This window comes from Lepus europaeus, chromosome X (assembly GCF_033115175.1).
Source record: "Lepus europaeus isolate LE1 chromosome X, mLepTim1.pri, whole genome shotgun sequence".
Taxonomy (NCBI): domain Eukaryota; kingdom Metazoa; phylum Chordata; class Mammalia; order Lagomorpha; family Leporidae; genus Lepus; species Lepus europaeus.
In genome coordinates this window covers 116,037,559-116,056,576 of record NC_084850.1, presented here as the reverse complement: position 1 = coordinate 116,056,576, position 19,018 = coordinate 116,037,559, and the positions used below count along the sequence as shown (strand labels likewise).

The window sequence follows — 19,018 nt, the reverse complement described above, 5'->3', positions numbered from 1 at the left end:
AATAAAAAAGGACTAACACTGTGATCTTTTTGATATTACATTCAGACAATGAAAGAATACAATATTGTAAAGCAAAGCATTTGGGAGGAAATATATAATTCAAAGAAAAATAACTGATCTTGTGAAATTATCAGTATGACTTCATATAAAACTCAATAAATTCCAACATAAAGTGAAAGCAAGTAGCAAATCAGGGCAAATGATCTGGAACACCCATGTATCCTTTCTTAGGGCTCTGTAGCCAATACTTTGGAGAACTGAGGTGTTTTTTGTTGTTGTTGTTGTTGTTGTTGTTGTTGTTTTGTTTTAACATGACGGTGAAGCCATACAAAGCAAATTATGTTATGAAATTACAGAAAAATAAGACATTTGAAAACACAGTCATTATGCTTATAACTAACACTATATATTTAAAATAGGAAGGTACAACAACTGAAATGGAAATAACTATATTCCCATTAGAGGAGATAAAGGGCAAAAATCAGAAAAAAATCAATCAAGCATTAATGACATTTCCAATACAGCACTTCACAATTAACTTAGCAGATAATGGGGCTTTTTATCATGCTTTACCTTTCAGACCAAACTCATGTATCAAATACTGACAGAAAACGGCAAGCAAAATTTAGCTGTAGCCATCTGAAGTATTTAATGGAATAAAGAAAACTATATCAAATAGTTATTAGAGCTTTTGCAATACCAAAGAAAGAAAATACTTCTTGAGAAAACCACTGAAAATATTAAAAGACATTACGTTGAGACTAGTGATCATAAAGGGAAAAATATAACCTTTTTAAATTAGAAAAATTTGTTCAAGTTTTATCAGAGGCAGAGAGAGTGAGGGATGGACAGATTTGCTGGTTTACTCTCCAATGGCTACAAAGCCACAATGGGCCAAGCAGGAGCCGGGAGTGCAGAACTCAATGTGGGCCTCTTCTTTAGCTGGCTAGAACCCAAGTATACATTTTTACCTGATCCCTCTGAAGGTATATATTACCAGAAAGCTTTCAAAGCTTGCATTGTTCCTTGACATATAAGGTTTTCATAATATAAACAGATTTCTCAGAGTACAAGGTTCTGTGGATTATTATTTTTAGGGTTTAACTGTTAAGTACTATTTTTTTTAAGTAGCTATAGGGGCTGGTGCTGAGATATAGCAGGTAAAGCCACCGTCTCCAGTGCTGGCATCCCATATGGGCACCGGTTCAGATCCTGGCTACTCCACTTCCCATCCAGCTCTCTGCTATGGCCTGGGAATGCAGTAGTAGAAGATGGCCCAATTCCTTGGACCCCTGCATCCAGGTAGGAAACCTGGAAGAAGCTCCTGACTCCTCCTGCAGCCCTGGATGTTGTGGACATTTGGAGAATGAACCGGTGCATGGAAGACGGACCCCTCCCTCTCTCCTGTTCACCCCCCTCCCTCCCTCTCCTTTTCTTTCTGTGTAACTCTTTCAGATAAACAAATCTTTAGAAAAAAAGTAAGCTATAATAATCTAGAAAACAAAAATAATATATGCATTTTCTATGAAAACTTGATCACACAACGCTTTTAAAAATATAAAAGTGTACATTGGGCAGCGTTGCAATTTCTTATAATATACCTGAAAAATGGTGTCATACTAATTATAATAATTATAATAATGGTAATACAATACTCCATTATACTTATGTGCTTTCTAGCAATTATGGTTACTTTCCAATTTAGATAAATGAAGAAACTAAACTTCAGGGTAAATTTTGGAATGCAATATAGAAAAACGCTGGACAATGTAGTAGTTACTGGTTCAATTTCACTTGGGAGGGAGGGAGGGAGGTAGGGAGAGAGGGAGGGAGGGAGGGAGGGAGGAAGGAAGGAAATTAAGTAAGTAAGTAGGGGCCAGTATTCTGGCATACCAAGTAAGGACACTGCCTGCAGCATCCCATATGGGCACCCATTGTGTCCCGGCTGTTCCACTTCAGATCCAGCTCCCTGTTAATGGCCTGGGAAAAGCAGAAGATGGACCAAGTGTTTGGTCCCCTGCCACCCACATGGCACACCCAGAAGAAGCTCCTAGCTCCAGCCTACCTTTAGCTGCTAAAGCAATTTTGGAAGCTAGTCAGCAGGTGGAAAATTCCTCTTTCTCTTTCTCTCTCTTTCTGTCTCTCTCTCTCTCTCCCTCACTCTTCCCTCCCTCTCCCTCTCCCAGTAACTCTGCCTCTCAAATAAATAAATTTTTAAAAACTGAAAATAGCTTTACTGAAATGTGATTTACATATTTCACAATTCACATTTGAAATGTATAATTCAATGAACTTCAGTAAATATACAGTTGTTGGTCCATGAATGTAGTACAATTTTATAACATTTCCAACAATTGCCAAAGATCCCTAGGGTCCATCTGCAGTTACATTCTGTTCTTACAGCAAGCCTCATTTATTGAGTCTGTTCAAATATCTCTTAAAAACAAATAACTGACTTGTCTACCACAATGGGTTGTTATAATGATCAAATAAATTGATGTGGATGCTTTGAAAATATTAGAAATTCACATGGTTATAGTCCTTGAAAAGCATGTGATAAGTACAGAGGTTGGGTCAGGTACTATCTATTTATCATTCCCTTTCATGTGAAAAATTGCATTTTGTAGTCCTTAAAATATTTGGGAAGTGTTTTGCAAACTCCAAACTTTGGCAGTGTCATAAGGAAGTATGGCAAGATGCCATGATGATACAGTAAGTTCCATTGCTTGAGAATAATGGTGAACTTGATTGGCTAGCAATTCCTTAACTTTCTTCTTTCCTCTACACTATCTAATGAGAAGCATTATGGCAAGGCCCATTTTGGGCTTGTCCACTTTTGAAAAATGTGCAATACTTATCATTTATCTGTCACATAATTAGGGACTAAACATTTGTGGAATTAAAGTGTACTTGCAAAATATTTATTGATGGGGCCAGCACTGTGGCACAGCGGGTTAAATTTGTGGAGTGAAGTGCCAGCATCCCATATGGACGCCAGTTCTAGTCCCAGCTGCTCCACTTCCGATCCAGCTCTCTGCTGTGGCCTGGGATAGCAGTAGAAGATGGCCCAAGTCCTTGGGCCCCTGAACCCAAATGGGAGACCCAGAAGAAGCTCCTGGCCCCTGGCTTCAGATTGGCAAAGCTCAGGCCATTGAGGCCATGTGGGGAGTGAACCAGCAGATGGAAGACCTTTCTCTCTGTCTCTAATTCTCTCTTTAACTCTTTCAAATAAATAAATCTTTTAAAAATATTTATAGAAAATCTGATAGGTTGCCCTATTCTCTCACAGCTGAATTTTAATGGGTAGGCAATAGGGGAGGATGGGGAAGCAAACAAATTTTGAAAAAAGCAAATTAAAAATGTAAAATTTCAGATAGCAAGTTCTGAAGAGAACAGAAAACAGGAGTGCTCCAAGAGTTATCTGGGTGTGTGTTTTAGATTAACCCTTCTCTGTGAGCCAATTTTAAAATATCCATTTCTGTAAGGGAAAATGGATCAAATCTAAACTGCCTCAGAATATTCAGACTATTACAAGAGTCTTCAGTGTGGCTGTAGTGTTACCCTGTTTCTTGTATCTTTATAATTAGAATCTGTAGAGAGATTTTTTCACAACAGGACACTATAATTTATTTGTGGGGCCAGTGCCCTGGCTCACTTGGTTAATCCTCCACCTGCGGTGCCGGCATCCCATATGGGCACTGGGTTCTAGTACCGGTTGCTCCTCTTTCAGTCCAGCTCTCTGCTGTGGCCTGGGAAGGCAGTGGAGGATGGCCCAAGTGCTTGGGCCCTGCACCCACATGGGAGACCTGGAGGAGGCATCTGGCTCCTGGCTTTGGATCGGCGCAGTGCTGGCCATAGCGGCCATCTTGGGGGTGAACCAATGAAAGAAAGACCTTTCTCTCTGTCTCTCTTCTCTCACTGTCTAACTCTGTCAAATAAATTTAAAAAAATATTTGTGGACTTAAGAAGATGTACACTCTGAGTTGATAATTTGAAAGATGTTCATTTCATTATCATACATCCTGTGAGGACATGACACTGTGCAGTTGTCCCAAGTATAGGAAACAATGTGTGCGGTGTTTTTGATCTTTTGCCTCTTTTTGCTTGTGACTGTTTTTCACACCATTAAATATGTCAAAATAATAACAACAGTCGTTCTAAATTAGGGAGTAATCAGAGTATATATTAACGAATATGGATAGTATTTCAATGTTAGAACAAATCTACAATTAATTGCAATTGTACAGTTAATTAATTAGTCATTAATAATAATGAACTATCATTACAATTAGAACCACTAGGAGAGTCCATAATTTCTAATGACTGAGTCCACCTGGAGATTCTGACTTGATCAACTGGGGGTACAGCGTGGGTACATGAGTTTTTGATACTGGATCTCAGATGCTATAACAAAACCTCTGAGCTTCAGTATACATTTCTGGAAATTATGGAGTCAAAAGTTCAAGCCACATGTGTTTTTTAGCAGTTAAACAATTCATGATTTTATTTTAAAATTTGTTTCTAATGAACACACATAGGTTTTTACATTCTTAATCACAGTAGTTTTGAAATAGTTCCTAAGTTTCTGGCTTATATATCATATATATATATATATATATATATATGAGTATATATGTACATATATATTAGGTATATATATTTATAGAATATATATATATTTATAGAATTGTCTTCCCTATTTGCTTAACTTTGAACAGATGCTATCCTAACTTTGCATCTCAGCCAAAGGCTCTCTTCAAATGGGCTGACACAGGTGAATTAATTCTGTGGTCGTATGATTTAAGACTATGGCTTGGTTAAGTGATTTTATTTTTTGAAACAGAATAATCACACATTAACACATGGTCTGATATCCTTTAGGCATGGAGTTTTACTGTTTAAAATGTAAGGTTTCCTCCTTTAAATTCACTAAACAAATGCAAAATATTTTCAATCCAATTCAGAATAAGAGTGCTCTGTTTTCTAATCATGATAGTTAACTGGTCAGCAAACAGACCAAAAAAGTAGGAAGCTCTTTTATGCTCTATAGTTACAAATGTAAATGTGAATGAGAGGAAGTATTTTGATCTGCATCTACTTTTAAATATAGTAAGACTATACTTGTCAGAAAGTTATACATAGCATATATGGTTTCTCAATATTGGGAAGTTTTTATAACCAAAGCTCTCAAACAATCTTGAAATGCAGAAAAGGAAGGCTCTGTGAAGATCTAAATTTAGTAGCAAAACTATCAGTGCACCACACGGTGGAGTCAGACATCCACAAATCTACATGAACAATATTTGACAGGAAATCTGAGCAGCTATTTAAGACTACTAAATATGTTAATACTATTCATTTTGTCCTGCTTCTCAATTATGAATCAAAATAGTAACACAGTCTCAGAGAGAAAACAAAGCCCACTAATCTGTAAATTAGCAAGGAACTTTTACCCACATTTAAATAAACATGTTATTTGTTAATTCAAAGCATTAAAATTAACCCCCAATCAAAACTATATTTCTATCTATATCTATCTATCTACGTATATATTTTAAAAGTGTCATTTTGTTGATATTCTTATCAAGTGCTTTGCCGGATACTGTGCTTAGGTTCTTATTTCACAATCTCTGTACCTTCTTCTCTCTTTCATGGGAGTTGCAAACTGAGCCTTAGTAAATGCTCTCCTTAAAGGAAATCTGAGTTCTTGGTACCTCTATCCCAGAAAATAATTCACTTGCTGTCATCTTAAAATAAAATCTTAGAGAAGAATATTTCAATTACTTTTAGGTTGTTTATATTTGAAGCTATCACACAGTACTATTTGGAGCTCAATGAAAAGAATTGTCTTCAAAATTAAAGTGCAACCAAAAATGCACATAAAATAGGTTTGAATTTGTTAGTACTCTAAAACTCTTGTTTCTTGAAGTAGATTGGAAATTTCTTAATTTACCTCTGTGTTGTTAGTTGCAAATAATTCTCAACTGCTATAGTTAATATTGTTACTATGTATTTTTATCAGATAAATGAAAACATTTTCTATTATGCTTTGTAATGAGCATATATTATATCCATGTATATATAATTTTTCAGTCATATCTAACATGACGAAAACAGAGTTCCATGTCACAAATTTTTAAATAAACAAGATTTTTCTTCTCTAAAAAACCTCTTATTTTTATCTGATTTGCTACCAGTATATATGTATGAAAACATCACATGGTACCCTAGAAGTATGCAAAAATTTGTATCTGTGATTTAACAGTTACTTAGAAAACACATGGGAAATCTTTCTACTTATAGTTTGATTCAACGAGCCTCAAAAACCCACCTTCTATATTTTAAAGTACCAATTAATAATGTTAGGTTTAGTATTTACGCTATTCAAGAATTTCCTTACTTCCATTAAGAAAGTCATCAGCATTTTTAAATCAAACATTCCTCTAAGGTCATGTCACTAAATTTAAAAATTTTTAAATGTGAACTTGTACTTTGCATTTACTTTATAATCATGTAGTTCTTCTCAATTCATTGACAAGTTCAACATTCCTTTTATGCATTTTAATAAAGCTTGCCTGTAAAATTTTCTCTGTGGCTCTAATTAGGACAGTCTCAAGAATGGTTAATGCCAGAGAACTTGACTAGATGTAAGTTAAAAAAAAAATGTATATACAGAGGAGGTTAAAATCTTCAAGTATGTTTTCTGTTACTCTCCATTTATATTACAGTATTGCTCATGCACCAGTGAAAGACTGTGATAAGGATTTTATCCTAGGATTCTTCTGGAGTTTCCTTTTCTTTATCCCCTACTATAATGGTATGCATTCCATAAGGAATTCCTTTGCCCTAGACCATTTAAAGTCAGTCATAACTACCAATAGCCTGCTCCACATTCTTAGGGATTTTCTTGGCCAAATTTAAATAATATGCAAATGAACTCATGCTATTGTGTACACTGATGCCCTGAGCCCTAATTTAACTGTGATTCACTGTACTGTAATTGCACTGTAGTCGCGCAGATCTGATATTTTACCCACAAATTTCTGCTAAAGTGAAAAACTTTAGGAATGTCAACTCATCAGTGGGGAGAGGACCTTTGGGATATGTACCTAACCTTTAGTGCTCTTAACATCATAGCCTGCAGAGCTGTTATACTTGGTTATTGAGGTCATAATGCACACATAAGTTTTGAAAAACAAGTACATTACCTTTCTGTCATGCAATCTTCAAAACATTAAATCAATAATGCCTATGATGCTTTATATGCACTTAAATGTTAATACTTCCCAAGCTAAAAGTAACTTTACATATGTCCTATATTTACTAATGTTATAGTCATCTTAGATTTCCTTTCATTACTATTTTAACTCACAATGTAGAAAAATTGTTTAAATGTATTTCATAATCCTGATTAAAGAGTTGGATATGTGGGCGTGTGTGTACATGTGAGTACAACTGGCATAATCATCCACAGTGTAACATGATGCTATTATATATATATATAATTTAATTGTATTCTATGTGTAAAACATTAATATTGAATCAGATATCACATGACTTGTGATTCCATGATAAACAAAGAAGAATAGATAATAAAATGTGAGACTGCTTTAACAGTACCATAAAATATTTTCTTAATCATTAACATTCTTATATTGTCCTTTCACCTTTGGTATGGTTTGAAAACATGGATAAATACCGGATTTTTGTGCTCTTGTCTTTTAAGTATCTCTATTTCTAATTCCTACATTATGTACTTTAAAAATAAATCTTAAAAGTTCTAATCCTTTCTCCCCTTACCTCCAAACAGCCAAATGAGACAATAAAAATAACTCTCTACACAACTAAATGAATTTTTAGTTAAAAGCAAAGCGATATCTGGTTCATATAATAAAGAAAAAAAGCACAGAAGGTCATTCCCAGTTGTACTTGCCTGGGCTTCCTGAGGCATTTGAGCTGCGTCCACTTTGTCAGCAATATAAGCTGCCAACTGCTTGTCAATGAACGCAAGTGACTCCTGAATTAAGTGTAAGGATTTTTCAATCTCCTGTGCAGACTGGATACTCTGTTCAAGCAACTTCTGCCTCCTCACGGCCTAAAGAGAAGGAAGAGTGAATCAGTCAAATGTATACTCCTGAGAGTTTTGCCACAATCCTGCTGCACAGCAAATGAAGATTCTAGACTCTTCTGCAATCACCTTTTTGTAAGACAGATTCCGCAGCTTCCTGCCACTCATTCAGCTCTGCTTATAAAAATAAAAGCTAAGAATAAGAAAACAAAATTAGTCCACAGAACTTCCAGATCAGGGAACACTGCCGGAAAAGAAAACCACAGTATCGTGAACATCAAGGAAAGAGGCTGGAAAAAAACATTAGCAAAATCAACTCAGTCATTGCAATCTGTCGTTCACAGGCAGAATGTTCCTCCTGATCTCATTATATAGTTCAAGAGATTTGGTTTACTTAGAATAGGGTCATCGTCATCACAATCCAATTCAAGGCAGATAATCCACTTCCACCAGCGAGACACATATACAATCTGTTCAGAATCGGCTCTTTTTCAAAAAGAGAATTGTAGATAACCATCTGGTTAAGGATTTATTTTGAATACTATTTCAAACAGCTTTGCATGCCCCCCAACACACTCTCTTTGACAATGTGGATTATGGAAACTGCACAATTGGATTTGTGTTACTGCTCAAGTAGAACAAATAATAAGTAATCCTAATATAGCTGCAATTAATCTTGATTGTTACCATAAGTATGATTAGGATAATTTAATGTTTTCAAGTATAAATAGCATGCTGAACAGATTGTAAAGTCTCCCTTCAAGGATCTGTTCACCTTTAAAAGAGTAGCTGTAAAAGTAAGGAATCAAACAGACAACTTACTGGGAATTTAGTAAGTCATGCATAATGTGAACTAATTTTTTAATACACAATAGATTGGCATGATTACCCAAGACAACATAAGTTTCCTTCCCACAGACCTTGATTTGGGCTTTACAAATAATCTTGGGTTTTCTGTTCTGTAAATATTAGATATTACATCAGCAATATAAATGCTGGATCTTAAAAGATAATACAGAATCATTTTTTTCCCATGAATCAAACCTAGGACATAAGTGTTGCTCAAGTAAGAATAAGGTTAAAGCATGTGGACCAAGGGAAAAGGAGCTGGGAACCCAGCGATGTTATGGTACTGAGGGGGGTTTCCCATTGTTTTTCCCTGTATTACAAATGTTGTCTTCCATATAGTTTTGTCCTAGGCTTTCTTTGCTTCTCATTCTACCCATACGTTTATATTCAATTACACCTGATATGCTGACAACTCACAACTCTACATCTTAAGGCCAGATTTCTCTTTGAGCTCCACACTTGTATGTGCATTGGCCTACTAAACGTTTTGAGTTGGATAGCCTCCAATCACCACAACTTACAACTACCAAATATGGACTCACTATGTGTCCCCTTTTCACTTACTTATCAACTACCTAATTTGCTTTTGTGATTTCTCTGTATTTCTACTTCAGTTGTGTGCGTGTGTCCTTTATTAAGAATAATTATGGATATTCCTACTTCTTCTAGCATCCCCATCACCATTTCCTACCTCATCAGTCAACCACCATTCTTTCCTTATCCTTTCCTACATCTCCCCATTGCCACTACACCAGTTAAGGTCATGGTAGTTTCTTGCTTCTAATCCATTAGCTGCTTTTTGGCTTACCCTTATCCTTACACAATCTATCTGCACAGCAGCTTCAGTGTTTCATCTTGAAAATGAAATTGTGGTTCTTTGCTTAAAGTTCCTCAGTGATTTATAATTTCCTTAGGATGAAGGTCTTTCTCCATATGGATTAAATGTGCTTTCATGCTATTGTTCCTGCTAGTGGTTTTTACTTCCTGCTCTAGCAATAGAAAATTAAAAAAAATACATTTCCTAATATAAATCATGTCTGTCGGTGTGTTTCTCTGCCTTTTAAACATTTATTTATTTGAAAGTCAGAGTTACACCGAGGGGCAGAGTGATCTTCCATCCACTGATGACCCACTAGCCAGATGACTGCAACATCCAGGGCTGGGTCAGGCAGAAGCCAGGAGCTTCATCCGGGTCTCTTATGTGGGTGGCAGGGACTAAGGACGTGGGTCACCTTCCACTACTTTTCCAGGCACATTAGCAGAGAGCTAGATCAGAAATGGAACCATCAGACCCCATCTCGTGCCCATATGGGTTGTCAGCACTGTGGGGGTAGCTTAACCTGCTACACCACAACCTGGCCCCATGTCAGGTCTCTCTTGATTCATGGCCTTAAACAATGCTATTTGCTTTTTCTTAAGCAATCTAGTCCCTAATTTTCTCTTTTTGACTAATAATATTTATCCTCTGAGTTGCCTCAGACACGATATCTCTTGCAAGTGACCATACCTGATACTCTCTAAACTCATGGAGATGCCTCTCCTGGGTTCCTTTTGACTTTTGGAAATTTATTTTTTATTTTGCAAGCAAAAACTGTGTGTACTTATGGTATACAACATGAGGTTTTCATATATGACTATGTTGTGGAAGAGATAAATAAAGCTATTTGCATTACCATTACCTTATATACATATGTTTCCGATGATATCTGCTGCACTTTATATTTTTATTAGCACCTGCCACATTGCATTGCAAAAATTTCAGATTAACTGTCTGTATTTACTTTAACTGTATGCTTTACGGAGGTCAAGGATTATGGCTCTCTTATTCATTGCTCAATGCTAGTACCATCCAAATAACTTTGATTATGATGGGATGAATGGTGATAAGAAGGGTTTTTAATGGGGAAAGCAGAAGAGTTCAACAGTTAAAGACAAAAAAAATTTACAAAAGAAATTGGAAAAAAAATGTCATCACTGCTCAGAAATCTATCCTTTGGAGAATAAATCCCCCTTTTATTTTTGTATTAAAATATCAGAATATGATGGGACATTATCTGGGGCAACCTTTATTCTATTTCTAATAAAATACTCTATCAAAGACCAGTGACCAAGACCTTGCCTTGTACTCTAATTCAAACGAAGGGTTTTTAAGTCAAAACTTCAACTAGAAATTTTATCACAAAGTAATTCAGATAATAAAGGCACATGGTTATAATCAGAACCTTCTGCATTATAAAAGAATCTTCCTGTAGGTAACCCAGAGCTCATCTAGAGAAAGCAATCTCCAATGATACAATTTCAAGATTCTGACAGGTAGCCCAGCAACCCTCCAATTAGATCACGTCATAATTGCAACTCAGACATTGTTTACATTTGGTTCTTCCTCTTGCTAAAGCTGTAAATGGAATACCCTTTCATGTACATCTATAGAATTTTAATATAGAAAAATATGAAATATGACATCATGCCATATACCTATCCTGATGACCATTTTTAGAAAACTTTCCATATTCATGCGATTCCATGGCCTGAAAGGAACTGTTCGGCCTAAGAGATGATGGCAGAGTTGACTTCAGGTGGGTTGGTTCTTTGCTGAGCCTGGCTGTCAATAAGAGGGACTTATTTACACAAACTCTTTGATTATCTCAGGCAGTAAAAAGACCTGATGGCAATCCCAAGCTTTTAGAATTCTTTGAACTAGTTGTGGCATAAGCTACTTTCTATTTCTAAACATCTTATTCAGTGTACCTTGATGGGACGCCAGGTCTGTGATTTTTCTAGGACTCTCTGCCCACTAGACCTGTGCTTGAATGTAACTGGTAGGAAGTCCTGAACAATATTAGATTTTTGTTATTCCAGAGTAATACTCAACTGTTATTTTTAAATGTTATTTAATCGCTTTAGCTAATCCACTCTTTTATACAAGGAATCATATAGCTAGACAGAAACAGCCAATATGAAGAGTTATATAAATGGTAAAAGATTGGCAATCAGCAGTAAAAATATAAAAGCAGGAAAGTGAGTCCTCATAATTATTACCAAGAAAAACACAATGAAGTAACTTTTAAAATAATTTTCAAAGATTAAAACTACATAAAAATTAAAATGTATGAAAATGAATTATTTCTAAGATCACTGTCATATAAAACAAAAATATTACTCTTCCAATGTACAAGAATCAACTCAAAATGGATTAAAGACTTAAATCTAAGACATGAAACAATGAAAAATCAGACTTGCCACAAACGGTGGAGTTAGAAACGTGCCAGGGGATTCCAATACAATCCCATCAAGGTGGCATGTACCAATGCCATCTCACTAGTCCAAGTGATCAATTTCAGTTCACAATTGATGACTCTGATAGGTCTAAGAGTCAAAGGGATCACACAAACAAGACAAGTGTCTGCTAATACTAACTGAGAGAATAAAAAAGGGAGAGAAGGATCCAACATGGGAAGTGGGATACACAGCAGACTCATAGAATGGCAGACGTCCTAAACAGCACTCTGACCTCAGATTCAGCCCTTAAGGCATTTGGATCTGGCTGAAGAGCCCATGAAGAGTATTGTAGGCATGGAAAGCCAAGAAACCATGGAAAAGAAAAAAAAGAAGAAGACCTAAATGAAAGATCTCTGGGAGTGAGATCCCAGTGGAAAGAACAGGGCCATCAAAGAAGGAGGTACCTTTCTCTGAAGGGAGGAGAGAACTTCCACTTTGACTATGACCCTATCGGAATAAGATCAAAGTCAGCGAACTCTAAAGGCTTCCATAGCCCTGGCAGCTCATGACTAGAGCCTAGGGAGATTACTGACGCCATGAACAGGAGTGTCAAATTGTTAAGTCAGCAAAAGGAGTCACTGTGTACTTACATCCCATGTGGGATCTGTCCCTAATGTGTTGTCTAATGTGCAGTGATGCTATAACTAGTACTGAAACAGTATTTTTACACTTTGTGTTTCTGCGTGGGTACAAACTGATGAGATCTTTACTAATTATATACTGAATCGATCTTCTGTATATAAAGTTAATTGGAAATGAAAAAAGGAAAACCTGGTGTTAAATTGGAAATGGCATAGAAAATTAATTTTTTTAAAAAATATATTATGTAAGATCTCTGTCTTTAATGTACTGTACACTCTTATTTAATGCTATGACTAGTACTCCAACAGTATTTTTTTTCACTTTGTGTTACTATATGGGGGCAAACTGTTGAAATCGTTACCTAATATATACTAAACTGATCTTCTGTATATAAAGAGAATTGAAAATGAATCATGATGTGATTGGAAGGGGAGAGGGAGCGGGAAAGGGGAGGGTTGTGGGTGGGAGGGAAATTTTGGAAGGGGGAAGCCACTGTAACCCATAAGCTGTACTTTGGAAATTTATATTCATTAAATAAAAGTTTAATTAAAAAAAAAGCACATCCAAAAAAAATAGAGAAATAGAATTTCAACAAACTTAAAATGGAAATAGAGTGAAAATACAACTTATAAAATGAGAAAATATTTACAAATTATACATCTAAAAAGGGGGTTGGGACCGGTACTGTGGTGTAGTGGGTAAGGCCGCCGCCTACAGTGCCAGCATCCCATATGGGCGCCAGCTGGAGCCCCAGCTGCTCCACTTCTGAGTCAGGTCTCTGCTATGGCCTGGGAAAGCAGGAGAAGATGGCCCAAGTCTTGGGCCCCTGCACCCATGTGGGAGACCCAGAAGAAGTTTCTGGCTCCTGGCTTAGGATTGGTGCAGCTCTGGCTGTTGCGGCCATTTGGGGAATGAACTAGTGGATGAAAGACCTCTCCCTCTCTCCCTCTCCTTCTCTCTCTCTGCAACTCTTTAAAATGAATAAAAAATTTTTAAAAAAGGGGATTAACATCCATAATATTTAAGTATCTCAACTCAATAACAAGAAACCAAGGGATTCTATAAAAATTTAGCAATATGTTTAAATAGACATCTGTCAAAGACAGACTTACAAATGGTCATCAGGGACATAAAGAAATGTTCAACATCACTAATTATCATAGAAATAGAAATTAAAGCCTCAGCTCACTCCAGTCATTATGGGTATTACCAAAAAAGACAAAAGATTACAAGTTCTGGTGAAGATGTGAAGAACAAGGGACCCCTGAACAATGTTAGTGGGAATGTAAATTAGTACACCATTGTGAAACAGTGGAGGTTCCTCAAAAAAGCTAAAGTAAAACTTTCATACGATCCAGCAAGCCAGCAATGTACTAGCTCTGTAACAAAGAGAACTGAAATCTGTCTGCTAAGAAGACATCTGTATGCCCACAGTTACCGTAGCACTCTTCAAAACAATCAAGAAACGGGAACAAACTAGGTGTCCACCCACTGATGAAGGATAAAGAAAGTGCAGTTCATAAACTCAGTGAAATAAAACTTGCCATAAAATTGCTAAAATGATGTCATTTGAAACAACGTGGATGGAACTAGGGCCATTATGCTAAGTGAAATAAACCAGGCACAGAAAGACGAGTACTACATGATCTTTTTCATATATGTAACCCAAACAAGTCGACTTCATAGAACTCAGAGTAAAATGGCAATTATCTAAGGATGGCAAGAGTTGTAGGGAAAAGGAAGGGATGTAGAATGGTTGATTCATGGGTGGTAAGTTATAATGAGATAAGAGTAAGAAGTACTGTTGATATCTTACACAGTAAGGTGACTAAAGAAAACTATAATGTACACTATCATTTACCTATCTATCGCAAAGTCTAGGAAACAGGGTTGTGCATAAAGAAATGATAAATGTTTGAGGAAATACACATGTACACAGATTTTAACACTGTGTAATGCATACACATATCAAAACATCACAAGGTGTCCCAAAAATATGTACAATTTTTATGTATTTTTAAAAAAAATATATCCTAAGTGAGTGCTATCATAGATAGCTCTAAATGCTTCCTTGCCAGAGTAAATTTGTACCTGAACTAAAACAATGCAAAAGTCACAAAAAACGAAGTTTTTATCAATTTTTCTCCCACTGATAAGTTATCACAGTGGGATGAAGTTTCCTTTTATTCCCACTTTAAAAATAATACACTAACCATTGCACCACAATATTACAAACACTTTAATCAAAGCACAACGTGCCTAAAGAACTTTGGATGAATGAATTTCTCATGTGAAAGAAAAAAACTGGAAATTGGAATTAAAAATACATTTAAAATGTGATTATGTGCTTAAAAATAGAGAAAATTAAGACAAATTATCCAATAACATTTTCCCAAATTAACATTCACTAAAAGAGCTACATGTCCTACACTTGTACTATACTTGTTAAACTCAATATAAAAGACAATTTTTACTTCAGTTAAGAAGGGATGTTTTAGCTCATGATTGCAAATGAATTATGAATGTGGGTGTTTTCAATACCAAAACAAGATTTGCTGAGAAAATTAGCATAAAGTTTTATTTTCCTTACATTTATGATATCTAGATGGCAGCAAATAATTATTAAGTGCATCATATTTTGAAGAATTAAACCACACACTGTATCTTTCTACAGGAAGATTGAAACCAAACCTAAGAAAAATATAGTAGAATGCCAGGATAAATCATTTTTCAGGCAAACAAAACAAGTGCAAATAAAATTTACATTGCACAAGTTAAATTACTGAAAATGTTCTTCTAAAATTTACTGTCCTGGGGCCGATGCCGTGGCGCACTAGGTTAATACTCCACCTGCAGCACCAGCATCCCGTATGGGCAACAGGTTCTAGTCCCAGCTGCTCGTCTTCCAGTCCAGCTCTCTGCTGTGGCCTGGGATAGCAGTGGAGGATGGCTCAAGTGCTTGGGGCCCTGCACCTGCATGGGAGACCAGGAAGAAAGTCCTGGCTCCTAGCTTCGGATTGGCGAAGCTCCAGCCGTTGCGGCCATTTGGAGAGTGAACCAATGGAAGGAAAACCTTTCTCTCTCTCACACTGTCTGTAAACTCTACCTGTCAAATAAATAAATAAATAATCTTAAAAAATTTACTGTCCTATACTAACTGTAATCCTATTGTCTACATAGTGTGCAAATTTGAAAAATATGGCATACAAATCAATAAGCTAAAATTAAGAAATGCATTTGAGAAAGGGAATCCTCAGTATGATTTAGTTTCTGACCATAAAATCATTTTCTTTCAATATCCAGATCTAAAAATGGGAATGAGAGAGTATTTGTCATTGTTTTCTGCTTCTTCTTTTATTGGTATATGTTATTGTTCTATTGTATTTGTTTTAGGTGAAAAAGTAGAGAAAGGCAATTTTGATGCCTGAGTTTTGACTGGGGAAGGTCAATTGTACAAACAGCTTGGAAAGAGGTTTTCATCTAGTATCTCCTTGCTGTGGGTTCCCCTGTTGGGCTGGCTATTCAAGAATCACATAACTCTTTTGGAAGGGAAGTGTATGTGTGTTAAAGACACACTTTGAATCGTTAGATCATTCATAAACCTTTATCCAATTACTTAAAAAATACTCTTGTAGGTCTACTGTGCACCAGGCATCAGAAGGCTCAGTTATTTATATTTTTTTTTCATATTAATAAGTACACTTGTTATAAGATCTATGTTTTAGTTAGTCTTATACCAAAAACCTGGATTCTCCTTAATGGGCAAGGAGTTCTATATATATGTGGGTTCTTGGAAGTCCAAGAGTGTGGATTTCCTCAGGAACTGCAATTTCTTGCATGCTATACTTCTATTTATGAAAAAAAATTCAGCCTCTTTGTGAAGAGAAGCTACCTGGTAGTTATTTAAATCATTAATATCTGTCTCAGAGAAATAAATAGTAGATATCATGTAATTGATTTTAAATGGGAATATTTTTATGATTTTATAATAAAACACAAAATTTGTTGTTTATAAGAACTCACCAGTGTGGTATGAACAGGTGGAATATTTTGATTTTTCAAAGTTATTTTCTCATGTAATAAAACATTTTGGTCAATGTCAAAATTAAGCTTCATTTCCTAGAATAATTTTAGTAGTAGATTAAAGAAAACAATTCCAAACTCAGATGGAAATGAAGGAAAGCAATTAACCACAAATTCTTTAAGATTCTGCTTCAGGGGGAAAGAATTGGCTTTACTCTAAATATTTACATTTTGCAGAAGGAAGAGTAATAAGGAGTAAGTTTTGGTCTCATAGACACTGAGGACAAGAATCCTATAAGGAATGTGCTAAAACCAAATCCTACTCAGCTGGCTTCTGAGATACTAACATACAGATCCATAAGATGACACTAATCTTAATTATTTGACAGCCACTTGGCTGCGCAGACCATGCTGGCCAAGAAGTTTTCTTTCCTGAAGTGTCAGGTTCAGTCAGTAGGCCAGGCAAATGGTTCAATTACTTCCTTTCACTGTTTATCACTTTATCAAGTGATTGTAATCTATTCAAGTGTCAAGTAACAAGAATGCACATTTTAACAGAACCATGCATGCATCTTAGATTTATTTAGTTGAAAGGCAGAGTTTATAGCCAGTGTTAAAGTAGGGGGAGAGGAAGAGAGGGAGAGAGGAGAGAAGGGAAGAGGAGAAGGGGAAAGGGAGGGAGCACTTCCATCCTCTGGTTTACTCCCCAAATGACCACAGCTGCAGGAGCTGGGCTGGCCCAAAGCCAGGAGACAGGAGCTTCTCCCAGGTCTCCGATGTGGGTGCAGAAGCCCAAAGACTTGGGCCATCTTCCACTGCTTTCCCAGCCCATTAGAGGGGAGCTGGATGGGAAGTGAAGCTGGGACATGAACTGGTGATATATGGGATGCCTGCATTCTACACCACAACACCAGCCCCTTTGAGAAAATTTTTATAAGCTGTTTCTTCCTGATCTAACTCTTCTATTTAACTGAAGAGCTGGTCTAAAGCAACATCACTATAGATATGAATACACTGGACTCTACTGTCACAGCATTTTGGTTACAGTCTTCAGTGGAAAAAAAAACTGGTACTATGAGATGGAAATAAGACAAATGAGCTTACAGAAAAGGTGGGGGTGGCGGCCTTCTCACATTACTCTACAAAGTTCATGCCCTTTCTGAAGATTTTTGACTAAATCAGTCATATGAACCCAAGTTGAAATGGAAAGCTAAGGATGGCTTTTCTACTTATTCCTCAAGGAGAAACAAATGATAGTATTTCCACTTTTCTGCCTTAAGCAAGGGAGTGAAGTTCCAAGGCCATAACTGATAGAGCCTGGGAGTAAAGTACATCCAAGTAGTACCTAATCACCAACTTCAACACATCCTATGCAGCTAGCAGCTTTAGAAATTATGTACCTCTTGAGGGGTTAAAATGGAATTAGAAATGATGACACAAGGAAGAGAAGGAGCAGCCTATACTTTCCAGTACTTGGTGTGGCAAAAATATTTTCTATAGGTCAGGTGGCACTGAATAATGTTTGAATAATAATGGTTGAGCTATCCAGAAGGAACATTCAAAGATGTGTTGAGTACCCCAAGATCAAGAGGGGCTTGAAGGTGTTTTTAAGGACATAAATATCTTGTTAAAGAAATGGAAAGATTAAAGAGTTTCTGCAAGACCTCTTAAGGAGCCCATACTTGGACTCTAAAGAAAGCCAATGTTTGTGTCCTTATTATATAAAATACATGAATACCACAAAACTACTAGTTAATAGGAGGAATTTTCCCATTTTCTTTCATTCCTACTTCCCTGGCTAATGGACAGTAATATGATCCAGACAGGGTAAGGAAGGACGCAACTAAACTGTAGGTGAAAGATGGTCACTGTTTTCTTCTAGGACAAGTCCCTTAGACCATAATTTAAACTTGAGAAGAAAATGGAAAAATATTAAACTAAATATAAAACTGAAATTTTAACCTAAACCAAAGTGGAATTGCTACAGAGCCTAGAAAACAATGAGATATACTTAGGATGCTAGTAAGAAAGAATAATCAAGCACATTGTTGAGGAAGAGCCATTATCATGGTTGTGCCCTACTTAGTACAATCTATGCAGCAAACTACCAACACAGTCCATGAATTTAGTACTTGCTGAACTGAAATAGAGCCAGTGGAATGTAATAGATACTGCAACAGTTAGCATGTGGTCCAGGAAAAGATAGGAAATGGTGGC

General features: G+C 36.3%; 1 protein-coding gene across 9 annotated transcripts in view; it reads right to left on the bottom strand.

Moving 5' to 3' along the window:
- The window catches only part of DMD (dystrophin), a 2,142,101-nt gene that overhangs the window by 1,319,015 nt on the left and 804,068 nt on the right, over positions 1-19,018 (bottom strand). For all 9 annotated transcript variants that reach the window (XM_062183372.1, XM_062183374.1, XM_062183379.1 and 6 more), the window contains one exon: positions 7,934-8,095. In XM_062183372.1, the coding sequence (XP_062039356.1) occupies positions 7,934-8,095 (162 nt within the window). The remainder of the gene's footprint in view (positions 1-7,933; positions 8,096-19,018) is intronic.